This window comes from Cyclopterus lumpus, chromosome 5 (genome assembly GCF_009769545.1).
Source record: "Cyclopterus lumpus isolate fCycLum1 chromosome 5, fCycLum1.pri, whole genome shotgun sequence".
In the NCBI taxonomy this organism is placed as follows: Eukaryota; Metazoa; Chordata; class Actinopteri; order Perciformes; family Cyclopteridae; genus Cyclopterus; species Cyclopterus lumpus.
Genome location: NC_046970.1, coordinates 27,710,223 through 27,729,171, shown reverse-complemented (window position 1 = coordinate 27,729,171; position 18,949 = coordinate 27,710,223). Strand labels below are relative to the sequence as shown.

Sequence of the window (18,949 nt, the reverse complement as noted above, 5' to 3'; positions counted from 1 at the left end):
ATCACAGATATAAACCAGCCTGACCGTGAAGAAAAGCTTAAAAGTCATAAAATCAATTGTCTAACCGACCGCAGCCTTTAGTGAAACTTGCAGTCTTTGGACCTTTTGGCTGCACTCAGCAGGCAGAAAGAAGTCTGAAGGAGACGAAAGTAAAGACTCCTTCACTGGTTACCGGTGGCCGCCCGCATCCACGCTGCGAACAGATCGGGTCCGGTCTACCTCCAGGACATGGTCTAACCTCACACCCAGGACATGGTCTAACCTCACACCCAGGACATGGTCTAACCTCACACCCAGGACATGGTCTAACCTCACATCCAGGACATGGTCTAACCTCACACCCAGGACATGGTCTAACCTCACACCCAGGACATGGTCTAACCTCACACCAGGACATGGTCTAACCTCACACCAGGACATGGTCTAACCTCACATCCAGGACATGGTCTAACCTCACATCCAGGACATGGTCTAACCTCACACCAGGACATGGTCTAACCTCACACCAGGACATGGTCTAACCTCACACCCAGGACATGGTCTAACCTCACATCCAGGACATGGTCTAACCGTACACCCAGGACATGGTCTAACCGTACACCCAGGACATGGTCTAACCGTACACCCCACCTCGTTCACTTCGCTCGGCTTCTGCCAATCAGCTTGTAGCTCCTTCACTTGGAGCTAAACACTCAAAGTCCCGACTCTTTGCTGTGCTGGCTCCTCATTGGTGGAACGAGCTCCCCATTGACATCAGAACAGGAAGTCTCTACAAACTAAAAACACATCGTAGTGACTACACCTTGAATAGGGAAGGTAGAGCCGTAGTAGCACTCTAGTAGCACTTAAATGTCCCTTACCGATAGCACTTTGTAGTTTGGCACTCTAGTAGCACTTAAATGTCCCTTACCGATAGCACTTTGTAGTTTAACACTTTAGTAGCACTTAAATGTCTCTTACTGATAGCACTTTGTAGTTTAACACTTTAGTAGCACTTAAATGTCTCTTACTGATAGCACTTTGTAGTTTAACTTTATTGAAGAAATTGTACTTGCTTGATTCTTGTTGTTCTGAGTTTGGACTCATGGTTTAATGCACTTATTGTAAGTTAGCTAAACGACATGTAATGCAATGTAATGTAAAAACGACCTTTTCTAGGGCTGCAAATAAAACGGTAACGACCAGATGATGGTTCAAAGTCTTGAGTTGCATTCTCCAATCTTTAAAGGTGAAGGCACCGGTTTATTTGGCCAATGATGTCCATTTATTATCATATATTTATGGAGAATTGACGGTATTTGGACACGGAGACGCTACCTTCTGTAATCTGTCGGGTTCTAAGCACTCATAAAGACCAACGACATCCTGCCTCCTCTGCAGCTCGCTCACTAAACACACTTCCTGCTCGGGCCCATCCTTTGACTACCCATAACTAAATATTGATCCAGGTGATCACTCTTCTCACAAAGTACCTCCACATCTGTGTGAGTGTGTGTAGTATAAGGGCCAAGCGGGGGCCTGAATTATGGCCTCATTCCAACACGGGCCGCCGGGTGTTGGCAGTTATGGCGGCGAGTGTCAAAGCATGCAAGGTCACATGAGTCAGCCCCCCCCCGTGTTGTCAAGGCTGAACGGTCACAAGGACTGCTGGAAGCAGGCGCCGTGTCGGGATCCAGAGCAGCTTGTCACAACCTCATCAGGCTGTCGCTGTCCAGTGCAGCACGAGGCCGGCGGGCTGCAGGATGCATTGAACCCCTCGATGGGGGTGTGCACAACAACATCTTCTATTCCACAAACGGCAGATTCAGATTATTATGGATGCATACATACTGAGCATCAACGATCTTAGTCTGATTCAGATTATTATGGATGCATACATACTGAGCATCAACGATCTTAATCTGATTCAGATTATTATGGATGCATACATACTGAGCATCAACGATCTTAATCTGATTCAGATTATTATGGATGCATACATACTGAGCATCAACGATCTTAATCTGATTCAGATTATTATGGATGCATACATACTGAGCATCAACGATCTTAGTCTGATTCAGATTATTATGGATGCATACATACTGAGCATCAACGATCTTAATCTGATTCAGATTATTATGGATGCATACATACTGAGCATCAACGATCTTAATCTGATTCAGATTATTATGGATGCATACATACTGAGCATCAACGATCTTAATCTGATTCAGATTATTATGGATGCATACATACTGAGCATCAACGATCTTAATCTGATTCAGATTATTATGGATGCATACATACTGAGCATGCTAATTGGATTCTTTGGGGGTTTGAATCCTCTTTTAAGCAAGCCGATTGGATCGGTCTAAAAGAGTGAAGCGTTTCCACATGAATCAGTGTGCAGAAACATGCATATTTTACACTGTTTGATAAAATAAGTAATAAATGTTTTGCTTTGAGCGCGTATGAATCAGAAAGAGGGAGAGACGCTTTCATCATCAGAGCCATTTCACACTCGGGCCATCAGCAGAATATCAAAGGGAGGGAGAGAGAGAGAGAGAGAGGACACAACAGGCTGACTGCTTATTAGGATACCCAGGTGAAGCGGTGGTCACCTCCGGGTCAGATGTGTCCACTCCCAGCATGTGGTGACAACTCACAGCTATCAAACCACCGGGCTCTGACGTACGAAGCAGGACGGGAACAAAAGGGAAAACTCTCTCCAACGTTTATCCAGCACCAGGATTACATATTTTTGTTTTACATTCACATTTAATTTCACACAGATCTCAGGGGCATGTTTCCATCAGTTACTCAGATGGAAGTAGGGTAAAAAATACAAAATCAGTTATGACTCGTGGATTTTCTTTTGATCCGAGACGCGTATAAACAGAAGCAAGCGAGTCGGAGGAGGAGGAACTAGAGCAGTGGTCACCAGCCTATTTAAGCCCAAGATCCCTGACCTCTGACCTCTGTCTTGGTGACAGGCAAGATCTCCTATTGAGGCGTTGAGAGCAACAGACTGCCCGGACTGGACAACTTGAGGCTTTTTATTTGGCCTCATTGTGATTGAAATCAAACACTTTGGTCCAGCTTTCAAATGGATGTGACCAAGAAATCACTCAATGACTTCATTTCAGTGCAACATAAAAAGTTAATTGTTTGTTAACCGCACACAATATGAAGAAAAAAACACATTTCCAATGAGCAGACTGGATGAACTACCAATATTAATGTTGTATTTATCAACTGAAGTTACAACACTGACAACATGCTCAGTCAGTTACTAATGTAAGTTCAGTTCAGCTCTGTGTCCTCACAAGGCCATCAGAAGTCATGTGACTCCAGTCTGTGAGCTGTCTGTGGCTGAACACTGTCTGTGAGTGCCTTGCTCATAAGCCCAGACAGCCAGTCTGAGGCGGTCTGTGAGCTGTCTGTGGCTGAACACTGTCTGTGAGTGCCTTGCTCATAAGCCCAGACAGCCAGTCTGAGGCGGTCTGTGAGCTGTCTGTGACTGAACACTGTCTGTGAGTGCCTTGCTCATAAGCCCAGACAGCCAGTCTGAGGCGGTCTGTGAGCTGTCTGTGACTGAACACTGTCTGTGAGTGCCTTGCTCATAAGCCCAGACAGCCAGTCTGAGGCGGTCTGTGAGCTGTCTGTGACTGAACACTGTCTGTGAGTGCCTTGCTCATAAGCCCAGACAGCCAGTCTGAGGCAGTCTGTGAGCTGTCTGTGACTGAACACTGTCTGTGAGTGCCTTGCTCATAAGCCCAGACAGCCAGTCTGAGGCGGTCTGTGAGCTGTCTGTGACTGAACACTGTCTGTGAGTGCCTTGCTCATAAGCCCAGACAGCCAGTCTGAGGCGGTCTGTGAGCTGTCTGTGACTGAACACTGTCTGTGAGTGCCTTGCTCATAAGCCCAGACAGCCAGTCTGAGGCGGTCTGTGAGCTGTCTGTGACTGAACACTGTCTGTGAGTGCCTTGCTCATAAGCCCAGACAGCCAGTCTGAGGCGGTCTGTGAGCTGTCTGTGACTGAACACTGTCTGTGAGTGCCTTGCTCATAAGCCCAGACAGCCAGTCTGAGGCGGTCTGTGAGCTGTCTGTGACTGAACACTGTCTGTGAGTGCCTTGCTCATAAGCCCAGACAGCCAGTCTGAGGCAGTCTGTGAGCCGGCTCCTGGATTTTGATTTGGTGATTTTCTGAACTCCACTTACGCAGTTTTCGGGACAGATTTGGCATTCATGAAAGTTTTTCTCTTCTGGGCTTCGTTCTGAACTGAGCTTTAGCAATAAATACCCAATCAGAGGAGGATGAGTGCAAAGCATACGGCAACAAGGTTATGAAGGGCCTCTCACGTTCAGCACTTAGAGGCCCAAAAACCCAAAAGCAATAACGGCAGATACATCCGAGCTGCCACATAATGCCAGAGTTCATAAAAGCATCACACATGCTCTGCAATAACAAATAACAACTATTTCCTCAATATTTAATATAAATATATATTCATACATACAGACAACGCATTTAAAATGATTGTATCGAGTGCTGAAGTTGTGTGATATGAAGAGAACATTATGGCTCAATAATAGTAACACAATCTCATTTGAGCCACAAAGCACTGTTGATTTATTGATTTGCTGTCTCAGATTTACACATTAGCTGTTTACGACTGATTGAACCGGCTGTACTGTACAGAGCACACCATGGAAATCTATAGAAAGATAATCATTTCACGACCTAAAAAAAGAACAGTGGGCTCTGAATGTTATTTGCAAATCAATGTTTATGCGATATTTGTGCCCCGTAAATTTAATTTATTGATAACGTGAAAATTGAGAATAAAATAATGTTTGGATCTGTGCATTGCACATCACAAAATATTCAGCATCACTTGACATCATTGCATTTATCTAAGTGTCAGTATTCTGAAAACATAATTAATTAAAAAGTTTGAATATTCTGAGAAAATACTTTTGTTCAGTTTATTCTTTTTTCTTTCTGTATTTAAGTATTTTTGAGGTCCGAAGAACATAATTTGGTGCACAGATGCAAAATACGCTAAATGTGACCATTGAAATCAAAATCAAAAATGTTGTCACTACTCAGATGTAGAAACAACAGGAAGTTAATTATTAAAATTTCTTTCAAAAACACAGCTGCTGCAATCTGTGCAAAAAATATCCCCCTTCTTCTAGGATCCATAATTCAGTCCAATCCTAACACACAGATGTGATATTCATATAATATGGACCCCTGTGGCATACACTTCATGAAGCTATCATAAACTCATATCTCTTCAAAGTCGGAAATACTTCTTCTGCATACGCAGGGGTCATGACCTCTGTGACCTCCACCTTGCTGCTGCTAGCGGTTTACATTGCTGACCACTTTAAAGCGCTGGCTGTGTATTGCACAACAGGAAGTGCTTTGTTGCCGTGTGAAGCAGTGCTTCAGCCAGCTCCAGTCGTTTTAAGCTTCTTAGCTTATCTGAAGGAAGGCCTACAGGCTGATTTGAGAAAAGGTTTTTGTCTCGCTGCTATCTTTCCTCTTTGGCCTCGAGACGATCGGATACAGAGCGATTGTGGGAAGAGCTCCCCCCTTTCGCTTTGGCTCACGGCCATCCGAGGAATACATGACGGGGCACAAGAACCTGGAGACTGAGCTCAGTGGACGTTTTTTAAATGACGCACCAAAACCACAAGCCTGGGTGGTTCAGGGGGCGGTTACAAACGGAACTGGTTACTGGAAAGATTCATATCTGTAAATCTCAAATTCACACTGTCATGAATTGTGAAGGACTACTCCATATGTCTGAATGCTCTTTTATGCTTTTAGGTTGTAGAAAGTAGTTTCATATCTTCTTCAATACAGCGTGATGTTCATTTAGTAAATTGTGGTCATTTAGAGTCAAACAGACCATAAAGCAGGGGATGTTGAAGCTTGAATCATAAATATAAGAAGAAGTAAAACAGCCGATTCCAAACTCTTGAATGGTAGTCAGAAGACAGTTACAAACGGACTTGTTGGCTGAACTGGGAGCAGAAGCCATGTTGGGTGAGAATGGAGCCGTCCACCTTTCAGAAGCTCTACAGATCATTCAGAGGAACTCGTCTGCTGCAAAGAGCAGTTAGTTCCATCGCTGCGTCCCAGTCAGACAGGAAGTGAGACATGCAGGAAGTGTGTACATAAAAGCACAACTTGTTCAAGCACTTGGACTGGGTTTTATAATGGGAATGTTCTGGCTTTTGATGCAAAAGTAATGAGATCCGACTTTGGCTTGCTGTTGTTCGCCAAGAGATAACAAAAATCAGAGGCATCCCGATCGGCGGCGATGAGTCATGGAGTGAGACGACACCTTCCTCCTAATGACTTGTGACTTGGCTCCGTGGTGCTCGTCATTAAAGCAGCGAGTTGCACTTTGATGAAGTGACTGACGAGACGTTTCATAACCTGGAAACGGATAACACTGCTTCATCACCCTGAAGTGGAGCGCTTTGGTTTTACTGGATCACTTTTTGTCTGACCAACTATTTTTTAGTTGGACTTTTGTAGAAATAATCCCAAATGTGTGTTATGATCTCTTTTGTTTTGTGTAAATGTAATTTCTGGCGACATGATATCACGTTGCATGAGGATGTTGGTAATACATAGAACAAACAACAAACAGCACACTGTGCAGCACAATAAATATTAGCAATGGGTTTGCGTTGAAAAAGAAAAAGAAAAGTGATCCGTCACTGAAACTCTGCTGTTTGCTGATTATGACGGAGCGGAGTGGAAGGAGTAAGATGTGGAGGGGGCTTTATAACCAACAAACTGACATTTGGAATGGACCCAAAATCCAAAAGCCTCTGCTCCATGAAATTAATTTCCCTTTAATTCTTCTCCATTAATCCTGTATTAACATGCTGAGCATTTATTCAACATTATTCATTTCTTCTGAATCAGTGACTTTTGCTGTCCAAGGACATCCAACAAAAGTAAGCTTGAACATCACAAGGACACAAGGAACCTGCAGAACTGAGAATCATCCCATGGCGGTTCCATCCTCTGCAACAGGAGCTGCTAATAGATCATTGGGCATACTTTTACAAATATAGGCTAAAACAGCTGACTTCTTGGCATAGACTGTGTATACAAGTGGACATTGGTTTGTGGGATGTGGTTTTGAAGCTTTGAGTTTGGGATTTTGGCCGTCGCCATCTTGTTTTCTTTGCAACCAGCGACCATCTGTGGACTGCGGAGGACGGAAGCCAGATAGAGGTAGAGAGACCTGTCAATCACAGTAAGTCCCGCCCAAAAGCATACCCTGCTTTATGGTCTGTTTGACTCTAAATGACCATAATTTACTAAATGAACATCATTCTGTATTGAAGAAGACTTGAAACTAGAGATTGAGACCAAAAACTAATGTTTACAATGTTTACTGAGGGAATACGTCAAGAGAAGTAGAGTCATTTATATAGACTTCTATACAACCAGAGGAGTCGCCCCCTGGTGGTCAGGAGAGAGAATGCAGCTTTAACACATGAAGCATAGACTTCTATACAACCAGAGGAGTCGCCCCCTGGTGGTCAGGAGAGAGAATGCAGCTTTAACACATGAAGCATAGACTTCTATACAACCAGAGGAGTCGCCCCCTGGTGGTCAGGAGTGAGAATGCAGCTTTAACACATCAAGCATAGACTTCTATACAACCAGAGGAGTCGCCCCCTGGTGGTCAGGAGAGAGAATGCAGCTTTAACACATGAAGCATAGACTTCTATACAACCAGAGGAGTCGCCCCCTGGTGGTCAGGAGAGAGAATGCAGCTTTAACACATGAAGCATAGACTTCTATACAACCAGAGGAGTCGCCCCCTGGTGGTCAGGAGAGAGAATGCAGCTTTAACACATCAATTATAAACTTCTATACAACCTGAGGAGTCGCCCCCTGGTGGTCAGTAGAAATAATGCAGCTTTAACACATGAAGCATAGACTTCTATACAACCAGAGGAGTCGCCCCCTGGTGGTCAGTAGAGAGAATGCAGCTTCAACACATGAAGCATAGACTTCTATACAACCAGAGGAGTCACCCCCTGGTGGTCAGGAGAGAGAATGCAGCTTTAACACATGAAGCATAGACTTCTATACAACCAGAGGAGTCGCCCCCTGGAGGTCAGGAGAGAAAATGCAGCTTTAACACATGAAGCATAGACTTCTATACAACCAGAGGAGTCGCCCCCTGGTGGTCAGGAGAGAGAATGCAGCTTTAACACATTGGCTTTACTAATTGGACCCAGAAGTTGCCTCCTGCTCAACATTTCAGAAGTGACTAAATCCATTGAACTCGTGTTGCAGCATTAACATATATGTTGAAGTCTCTCATGTAACCTCAGGGCCACTGCAAGATGACCAGCTCAGGAGGTCTGTTGACACCTGCTTTAGTCCAGAGCTATATTCATAAATGTTTTTTTGAACTCAGAAGCTGTGAAGCATCTTGGTAACCTTCTGTAACCGTCTGTTTACCCGTGAAAGTAACCAACACACTGATCTCTTGTGAGAAGTCTGATTTCATAAAGAATGCTGACAATGTCAGGACTGATCAGAAACACAACTTAAAAAACAAACAGTAGCTGCAGGTAATTGTCTTCACTCAAGTGCTCCACACGGCAAACAGCTCGGAGACATCATATGCCGTTCAGATGCTACCAAGAGGCCCAGTTACGCCGTCAGCATCCTCAACCTCGGAAGGAACGAGAAGCAAATATCTCACAGCGGTCTTTCCTCACAATCCTGCTGATTCAGAGATAATAAGGTTGGCTTCCTGGGGGGGTCTTGTGAAACGTGTCTGTGTTCAAAAAGCTGCAGAATGAAAAACCCTCTGAGACTCACAGTTTTTTCCCTGCGTTTGCACTTTAGCTTTTATTTCACGTCCAAGCACGAAGCGATCCCGATGTTGGCTTCGGTAGCGCTCTGCACTTCATCTCAAGGTCTGAATGTTGAGACCGGGTTGATCAAGTGACTCCAAACTCAGGGATTTAACGAACAACTGACCCCGATGATGGAGGATGTTTGGGACCCAAACAATGAAGAAGCCTATCTGACTCACTTATATGTAATTACTACGGAGGACTTACTCACATCTACAAGACGGTTCAACGTGGACTTCCATCCCAACAGGGCGAGTATCGACCATACGTTCTGTACTTCTTGAGCTCCTTTGTGATCTCACAGCAGACCTGAGCAGATCTTCGGGGCTTTGGCCTTCACATGAAACATCAAAGTGTCCACGTCAACCTGTCGATATCTGCAGCATCTGGTTGTGTGTATCGCCTTTTTATACTGTAGTATAACAAGTTTTATACTACAATATAAAAAGTAGCCTATAAAAATGTAGAGCACATCTCTGATGTCTCATATACTTTTATCTGTATTTTTGATCAGAGATGCCAAGATATATTCTATCTAAATAAAAGAGACATTTTGGAAAGTATGCATTATTTTTTTCTTCTCAGCTAAAACCTTCATCTGGTCTCCGTTCCCTCGTGGGAGTGTTTGATCAACGATGGGTGCTCACGTTTTCAGTGACTTTGTGTCTTATTCAGCAATAATTTAACAAATGAAAGAAAATACACATCGCCTCACATTTGAGATGAAAGCATAACATATAACTGTTGTAAACATTTGGCCAGTTTTATAATTAGTTTTTGTTCATGTCCGGTCTTAATCTGTAAAATAAAAGCGGTGAAATAAATGTAGTGTAGTAGAAGTACAAAAGTTCAATATGTTGTGACTTTACAACCCTGCTTCAATGGCTGCTGAGGCTCATGGGTATTGTAGTATTTATATATAATTTTTTGTCAGAAACAATTCAGACTGGAGGTCCGAACCTTTTTTGTTGTCATCTGTTTGTTTTTTTACCATATTTATGTTTATTGTTTTCATTATATTTGTAATGTTTTATTCTTTGTTTATTGTTATGCATCTTTAAGTGAGTCAAATGCCTCGTATGTTCAACTTACTTGGAAATAAACAAAAATATTACTGTGACAATTTTCCAACGTTAACCGGGCACAAACCTTAATTTTCAAGATATTACGCAAAAGACCGGACTGCAAAATATATGACACAGCGTCATGTGACCGTCAGCTGTACGCGTATCATTGGCCGCCGCCCAGGACTCATACTAACGTGGCCCCCCAGGTGGAGGGGTCTACGAGGCCCCGTACGCCTGACCTCCACACGCCGGTGCTACTCTATTCCTTCAGGACAACATGAAGCAAATATCGCCACCAAAATATGAAATTGTGTATTTGTGGTTACATTTGGAGCGCCAGCCCGTTGCTCATCGGCACCACTGGACGCTGCAGCAGGAGAGTGACTGCATGCCAACAGCATGGCCTCTAATGCCCCTTTGCATGTGGGTGGGGCTTACGCACCTGGAAAAAAAGCATTTGTACAATGATTGTGTACATTATTTGCACCTAATGCTAAAAATATTCATGAAACATCCCCCCAAAAAACAACTTTGTACTAACAGAGTAATGGACACGGAATTGAAGCCATCAGTTCAACATATGATGAACACATTTGTTACCATGGTAAACATGTAGCACGATGTGCTACGTAGCATTACCCCACGGAAGGATGAAGATGTGTTCAATCATCTTCATCATGTGAGTCAACATGCAGATGGAGTTTGGTGGCAGACGAAATCTTTTTGTCAAGTCGGTATTTAATATACATTAAATGAAATTAAATTTGAAAAAATGAAATTAAACAAAATGAAATATAAAATATATCCATCCATCCATCCATTTTCAATACCGCTTATCCTCATTAGGGTCGCGGGGCGCTGGAGCCTATCCCAGCTGACATAGGGCGAAGGCAGGGGACACCCTGGACAGGCCGCCAGTCCATCGAGGGCACATGTAGGGACATACAACCATTCACTCTCACATTCACACCTATGGGACATTTAGAGATCAATTAACCTGCAGCATGTCTTTGGACTGTGGGAGGAAGCCGGAGAGCCCGGAGAGAACCCACGTGGGTTGTTTTGTTCCGATGATATATAAAAATGGTGGTCTCATTTTGGCGCAAAAATAAATAAATAAATCCATAAAAAAACACTTTATGTATTATGGTAATTCAAGAAGATTGGTCTTCAATACCAATGAAAAATAATGGGCCGTAGTTCGCAGATATCCCACAATTATTGTGTAAGAGGGAGGGGAGGCGGACGGTTCCAACAACCAGCCATCCGTGTGAAAGAAGGCAATGCACATATTTTTGTAATTGCATTTCCACGGTTATTTGAACCCAAATGATAATCTACTCAAAAATGGAGTTCCCTTTTGAAACAAGGGGAAATTGACCCGTGGCGCTGGACACACGAACAAAGAAGTTCAACTTTTCCAGAACACGTTCTACGAGCCGATTCGTGAGAGTAAGTTGATTCAAGCGCTAACAACGTTGACAGTGTTCTGGGATACAGAACCGTCTTTCACGTCATTCCTTCATATTAAAATGAATTAATTCAGCAATTAACCTAATTATCCTAAGTTTTGGCTCACCACTAAGTGGCCAATTCATAACGTTGTCTTGTACAAATAATAAGTAATTATCGTCGAGAGTTCATGGAGCTCATTCCCTCCACCGAGGAGGTCCTGCTAGCTACCTTTAGAGAGAGTAACAAGAACACAGCCAGGGGTTAAGGCCCAAGATGGTCTCCCGAGTACCCTCTCAATCAGAGGAGCGTGGATGCTGCTCGGGGGCGGCGCCATGCAGGAGATCATGGTTCAAAACCCCCCACAGATCAATGATCAGGGACTCGTCCGTGTGGAAGCATTGGCAACCCGTTGGGTGTGAGCGCGGTTAAAGGCAGCGGTCGTGTCCTTTCATAATCCTCGGGGAGAAAAGAACAACGGCAGCACAGAAATGTCACGAAGCCGTCCGAACTGGCGAGATGTGAGGAGTCGTGGGACCGATCCAAATGTCAAGGAGATTATTCGGGGAGCAATCAGCGTCACTGCATACTCATAATCTCATCATCATTTATTCATTTTCAGCTCCTGTAACGCAACAGTTTATATCTGATCTCCTTTATGTTCATACTTAGGCAAATATTTTACAAAGAGACGTGTTTAAGGGGGTGTAAAGACAATAGCACAACATTGTGCATACATTGTCATGTTAATAAAAGGGGTTCAGCACTGTGGCCTCCACATCAAAGTCAAGAGAACCGCGTCGCCCGATGGGATTGTATGAACCTCGACGTATATTGACAGCAACAAAATGGCGCTCAGGTATGAATCTGGGGAACAAGTTATGAAAGTGACCCCCCTGCATTGATGGATCAGCCGGTCGTACCTGCTTCCCTGGAAAGCTGCATGAAGGCGTCCACCCCCTTCTCCCCGTAGCTGCCCTCCGAGGCCAGCGTGGACACGTAGTTCCAGCCCATGGCCTTGACGATGTCCACCATGGCCTGGGCCTGGAAGCTGTCCGGCGGGACCACCCGAGAGAAGAAGTCATACCGGCGGTCGTCACTCAGCTCCGGGGCCGTGGATGCATAGCTGATCTGAGGGATCTGGATGTGGGGGGGGGAGAGAGAGGTGTTAGGATGCTGGAAGCGGGATCGATCGTGATCCCATGGAATCAGACGGACGGTTTAAACTTTCAGAACTGCACGACAACCCAAACGAACACTCCGATGCAATCGAGTGACGCCGGGATGACGTGTACTGTGCAGGCCAACAGGAAGTCGGCGTCACACTGGTTCCCTCCTCCAGCAAGCAATTATGATCATAATATTGAATAACAGATATTGCAGAAAATAATCTGGAAAGAACCAACATTAGTTATACTAAAATGTTTTGTTCATCAAGATGATCTTCAGGAATGAACAATAAACACCACTTGGAGGCTGTAAAGGAACTCCACCGCGCTCATGGTCATGGAGGATGGCAAACGCGTGAATATTTTAACTTTGTCTTTACTGTGTCTTTACCGACGGTAACCGAGTTTACCGCCTTGCTCTGGATTACTAATGTGATAACCGGTCTGACCTATTGTCCCTGAATGCAACATCTGAGGTGAGTAAATCTTCCCTGAATTAGTGAAAACTGAAAAAAAGCCAACATTTCCATTTTCAACACTTCCTGTCACAATGTCCAACACAAGAAGGGCGGGGGGACGGGGGGACGGGGGGACGGGGAGCGACTGTAATACATTTATTAATTTATTTCTGCTACTTAAACAGCACTGTGACGGACAAGTACAGATAAGACGCTGGAATAAGACAACGCATGGAGAATAATGAGTAAATACATTCAACTTTATCAAGCTAAACCTGAAGGTTTAGAAATAAAGAGGAAAGTACATTTGAGAAAGAAACTTTTCTTCCTTTTTTTTATTCAAGTTGGCTGATAAACAGACACGTCTTTAAAATATGGAGTTGCAGCTTGAATGATTAAACTGGAAATGGAGTTTTGGTTCAGGTAAAAAAAGCAATTTGCTAATAAGAGTAAGAAGCTGATAGTAAATGTGGGAGATGAGAGCGGATTTCCTGACGTGTTCGTGGTAATTACACCAGATGTGTGAGAGGTCAGGGATTCTTTGATCTCCGTCCATCGAGGTCTTCACTAGGAGTCGGTCAAAATGATATTCCATCCCTCAGGAAATTCTCAGAGAAACGCTTAAATTTGCAAATACCTTCCCCACTAGATAGTTCCTCCAATTACCCTTTGATCTGCTGGGAGTGGAGACGCACTCACTCACATTATGTCCGGGGTTAAAGAAGCAGTGTCGCTCCGTCTGTGGAGAAGGTTAAACACTCGCAGACGAGTTTCTGTCAATCATCAGTGTGTGGAAAAAGAGAAAACACAGAACTCCATCGGCATTTCGGAAATATCGTTTTTTCAGAACAAACATTAATAATAACCGGCAACTTAATTCATAGAAAAGGCCGCTCAGGTGAATGAACTGAGGTGAGAAACAGTCGCTGTAAGTCTCTCAAGCTTCAAATGTTCTACATATGCTGCGATGCCGCAGAGCAAAGTGAAAGGTTCCCTCCAAAGCCCAGAGGGATGAAGAGTCAGAGGGATGAAGAGTCAGAGGGATGAAGAGTCAGAGGGGTGAAGAGTCAGAGGGGTGAAGAGTCAGAGGGGTGAAGAGTCAGAGGGATGAAGAGTCAGAGGGGTGAAGAGTCAGAGGCGTGAAGAGTCAGAGGGATGAAGAGTCAGAGGGATGAAGAGTCAGAGGGGTGAAGAGTCAGAGGGATGAAGAGTCAGAGGGATGAAGAGTCAGAGGGATGAAGAGTCAGAGGCGTGAAGAGTCAGAGGGATGAAGAGTCAGAGGGATGAAGAGTCAGAGGGATGAAGAGTCAGAGGGGTGAAGAGTCAGAGAGATGAAGAGTCAGAGGGATGAAGAGTCAGAGGGTTGAAGAGTCAGAGGGATGAAGAGTCAGAGGGGTGAAGAGTCAGAGGGATGAAGAGTCAGAGGCGTGAAGAGTCAGAGAGATGAAGAGTCAGAGGGATGAAGAGTCAGAGGGATGAAGAGTCAGAGGGATGAAGAGTCAGAGGGGTGAAGAGTCAGAGGGATGAAGAGTCAGAGGGATGAAGAGTCAGAGAGATGAAGGATGAAGAGAGATGAAGAGTCAGAGGGATGAAGAGTCAGAGGGGTGAAGAGTCAGAGGGATGAAGAGTCAGAGGGGTGAAGAGTCAGAGGGATGAAGAGTCAGAGAGATGAAGAGTCAGAGAGATGAAGAGTCAGAGGGATGAAGAGTCAGAGGGTTGAAGAGTCAGAGGGGTGAAGAGTCAGAGGGATGAAGAGTCAGAGGGATGAAGAGTCAGAGGGATGAAGAGTCAGAGGGGTGAAGAGTCAGAGAGATGAAGTGTCAGAGGGGTGAAGAGTCAGAGGGATGAAGAGTCAGAGGCGTGAAGAGTCAGAGGGGTGAAGAGTCAGAGGGATGAAGAGTCAGAGGGGTGAAGAGTCAGAGGGGTGAAGAGTCAGAGGGATGAAGAGTCAGAAAGATGAAGAGTCAGAGGGATGAAGAGTCAGAGGCGTGAAGAGTCAGAGAGATGAAGAGTCAGAGGGATGAAGAGTCAGAGGGGTGAAGAGTCAGAGGGATGAAGAGTCAGAGGGGTGAAGAGTCAGAGGGGTGAAGAGTCAGAGGGATGAAGAGTCAGAGGGGTGAAGGATGAAGAGAGATGAAGAGTCAGAGGGATGAAGAGTCAGAGGGGTGAAGAGTCAGAGGGATGAAGAGTCAGAGGGATGAAGAGTCAGAGGGATGAAGGATGAAGAGAGATGAAGAGTCAGAGGGATGAAGAGTCAGAGGGGTGAAGAGTCAGAGGGATGAAGAGTCAGAGGGATGAAGAGTCAGAGGGATGAAGAGTCAGAGGGATGAAGAGTCAGAGGGATGAAGAGTCAGAGGCGTGAAGAGTCAGAGGGATGAAGAGTCAGAGGGGTGAAGAGTCAGAGGCGTGAAGAGTCAGAGGGATGAAGAGTCAGAGGGATGAAGAGTCAGAGGCGTGAAGAGTCAGAGAGATGAAGAGTCAGAGGGATGAAGAGTCAGATGAAGAGTCAGAGGGATGAAGAGTCAGAGGGGTGAAGAGTCAGAGGGATGAAGAGTCAGAGGGGTGAAGAGTCAGAGGGATGAAGAGTCAGAGGGGTGAAGAGTCAGAGGGGTGAAGAGTCAGAGGGATGAAGAGTCAGAGGGGTGAAGATTTAGAGGCGTGAAGAGTCAGAGGGATGAAGGATGAAGAGAGATGAAGAGTCAGAGGGATGAAGAGTCAGAGGGGTGAAGAGTCAGAGGGATGAAGAGTCAGAGGGATGAAGAGTCAGAGGGATGAAGGATGAAGAGAGATGAAGAGTCAGAGGGATGAAGAGTCAGAGGGGTGAAGAGTCAGAGGGATGAAGAGTCAGAGGGATGAAGAGTCAGAGGGGTGAAGAGTCAGAGGGATCAAGAGTCAGAGGCGTGAAGAGTCAGAGAGATGAAGAGTCAGAGGGATGAAGAGTCAGATGAAGAGTCAGAGGGATGAAGAGTCAGAGGGGTGAAGAGTCAGAGGGATGAAGAGTCAGAGGGGTGAAGAGTCAGAGGGATGAAGAGTCAGAGGGATGAAGAGTCAGAGGGGTGAAGAGTCAGAGGGGTGAAGAGTCAGAGGGATGAAGAGTCAGAGGGATGAAGAGTCAGAGGGGTGACGAGTCAGAGAGATGAAGCCCAGATAGATCTTTGCTGCTTTAGTGGCCTTGAAACCTGTTGAGGCTTTCATGGCTTCTGGCTCCATGTGTCACAAAGGCCACACACACACACACACACACACACACACACACACACACACACACACACACACAGTAGTCTCACAGAGCCAGAGGACGTCTCAGAGTGTCACTAAGAAAGAAGGACTTTTTGATTTACATGCTACTGTAGTTTCACTCTCGGCCCATGAACTGCCCAATGTACTTCATGCATGGATGGATTACTGAGCGAGTCTACCAAGCTCAGGGGCCCGAAGCCCCCCCTCTGTGGCCTTTACCTACAAAATGTCACCAAGAGACACATGCCAACCAGTAAGAGACTCAAAATGACCAGAGAAGCAAAAAAGACAAAACAATTACATTGAGATACAACATGACTAGAAATTGAGAGAGGTCTTGAATCCGCCCATGGCTTCATGCCAAGGTGTGGTAAAAAGTCCTATTTCAAATCGAACAGAGACCAGGAGAAAAACTACCATCACCGATGTGCATAAATATATGTATATTTTAAGAGAAAGAGAGACATGAACAGATCCGGTGATAAGTAGAAATTAAACTGCCCAATCAAGAACGTGGTGGACTTGAACAGACCCCAACACGGAGAACACCAATGGCAACAAGTCCATCTATCAAGTGAACCAAATGCTGAAAAACAGAAGAGTCACAGCAACACAACTCAGACTTAAATGCTCCAAAGACAGAAATAATGTCCTTTTTTCAGCTCCTGCTGCAACAATACGGTATTGTGCCATCTTCTGGTGCATGCATTCATTCTGTCATTGCCATGCAAGTCTACTTCAGAGATCCACGATAAACTCCTCTCTATTGCAGACTGTACATTGTAAAACATACACCTCATACCAAGCTCAGGCACTACTCCACCAGCCACCAGCTTCACCTCCCCAAATAGAAATTCAGGGGACGAAAGCCACTCGGATTTATCATCTCAGCAAAAAAACGCTGTTAAGCCAGAGGTTTCCAGACGCTGAAGGCGAGAGATGGAAGGGTAAGATACCGTGTGAGGGTAATGTAGAAGTGTGGCTGCTGATCTGACCGCTGGAGCTGCAGCAGTGATGTGACAGGCAGACACATCGTGTTTCGTGCACTGGTCAATGTCTTTGTGATTTTGGTACATTTTGCTTCTATAATGCGTAGTGGAAAGACAATAGTGGTCTTTATTTTCCCACGTTGTCGCATTTGCATCTGTAGATTTCTCCTGAATTCACTAATTCATTAACGTAAGTGATCAACTGGGGAAAAGTTATGAGGTCCTCATAACTGAGTCAAATCTGAACCAGGCGGCACCACTCTCCTGACCACCAGGGGGCGACTCCTCTGGTTGTATAGAAGTCTATGCTTCATGTGTTAAAGCTGCATTCTCTCTCCTGACCACCAAGGGGCGACTCCTCTGGTTGTATAGAAGTCTATGCTTCATGTGTTAAAGCTGCATTCTCTCTCCTGACCACCAGGGGGCGACTCCTCTGGTTGTATAGAAGTCTATGCTTCATGTGTTAAAGCTGCATTCTCTCTTTTGACCACCAGGGGGCGACTCCTCTGGTTGTATAGAAGTCTATGCTTCATGTGTTAAAAATAATGGCGGACTGTGAAACAAGTTACTGTGTAAACAAACCAAAATGCAGAGTGTCCCTAGCAGTGCTGCCAACTGGTTTCAAGTCGCGTGCTGCTTCGGGAATTAATAAAAAAATATATTTATATATTTTAATATATTTCTTGCTTTTGGTCGGAGTAAGACACTAAGTGTGTGGCCGTTAGAAAGCGTTGTGGTCTTCGTGACAGCAACAATAATACCACCTGGAAAAACAATAATACCACCTGGAAACTATGAAGGGGGCAAAAAAGTTGTCAGTTGCCACTTTAAATCGTGTTTTATTCATTTTATTTTTTATTTTGACATGAGTCAAAAATAATGACATTTCCATTATTGTAAAAGAATAATTTAAAACCAATTAAAAATCCTGCAATAATTACAATAATTATGATTTACATTTACAAATGTTCTATTACAGAATGACGCACTGCCTCCGACCAAAGGAAAAACTATGTGCTCTGATCCAATGTCAGTATCTTCTGCTAATTAGCTCATGTTAATATGCAAACCCACTCAACCTGCTAACCGTTAGCACGTTAGCATTCAGCTCAAAGCACTGTCGACTACGGCGTTGCAGTGGGAGTTCATCTCCTCATGCAGCAGCGAGCAGAAGTACTGTCGCTATGGTTACCTGCACTTAAACATGCCTTGTGTTCTGATGGAGGTGAAGCTGTTGAAATGTTTCTGCTTTATTAGACACCTTCCATTCATACGGCGCAGCATGGTGCACCCTTCCACCTTTTTTTGCACCTGGAGCCTCTGACCCTTGACCCCCGGGCTACGACCCCCGGTCCGACAAACACTTCCAGCCCGACGGCCAACAGGTCAACACCAATACCAGCTGTCACGAATCACACAGACAAACGCAGGCGGCGGCGTTCGGCAGGAGGTCAATAAACTGCGAGTCCTCCGCCGTCGAAGGCCCTCGCAAATGTCAGATGGAAATGTCAATAGGCGTGTTCGGCCGTTTCTCTGGTTCTGAAGGACTCCGTCTACTTTCTTATTCCACTCAGGTATCAGAGAAGCTTCTGGGCCCTGCAATCAATCCCTCCAACCATTGTCTCTGCTCTCCCTCCTTCCTCCTCCACCCCCTTTTCCAATCCCTCTGTCTT

At 44.9% G+C, this 18,949-nt stretch overlaps 1 protein-coding gene across 1 annotated transcript in view; it reads right to left on the bottom strand.

Annotated features, from left to right (window-relative positions):
• The window catches only part of LOC117730698 (metabotropic glutamate receptor 7), a 172,987-nt gene that overhangs the window by 107,682 nt on the left and 46,356 nt on the right, over nt 1–18,949 (bottom strand). Inside the window, exon 2 of the mRNA XM_034532561.1 lies at nt 12,344–12,560. Within this exon, the coding sequence (XP_034388452.1) occupies nt 12,344–12,560 (217 nt within the window). The remainder of the gene's footprint in view (nt 1–12,343; nt 12,561–18,949) is intronic.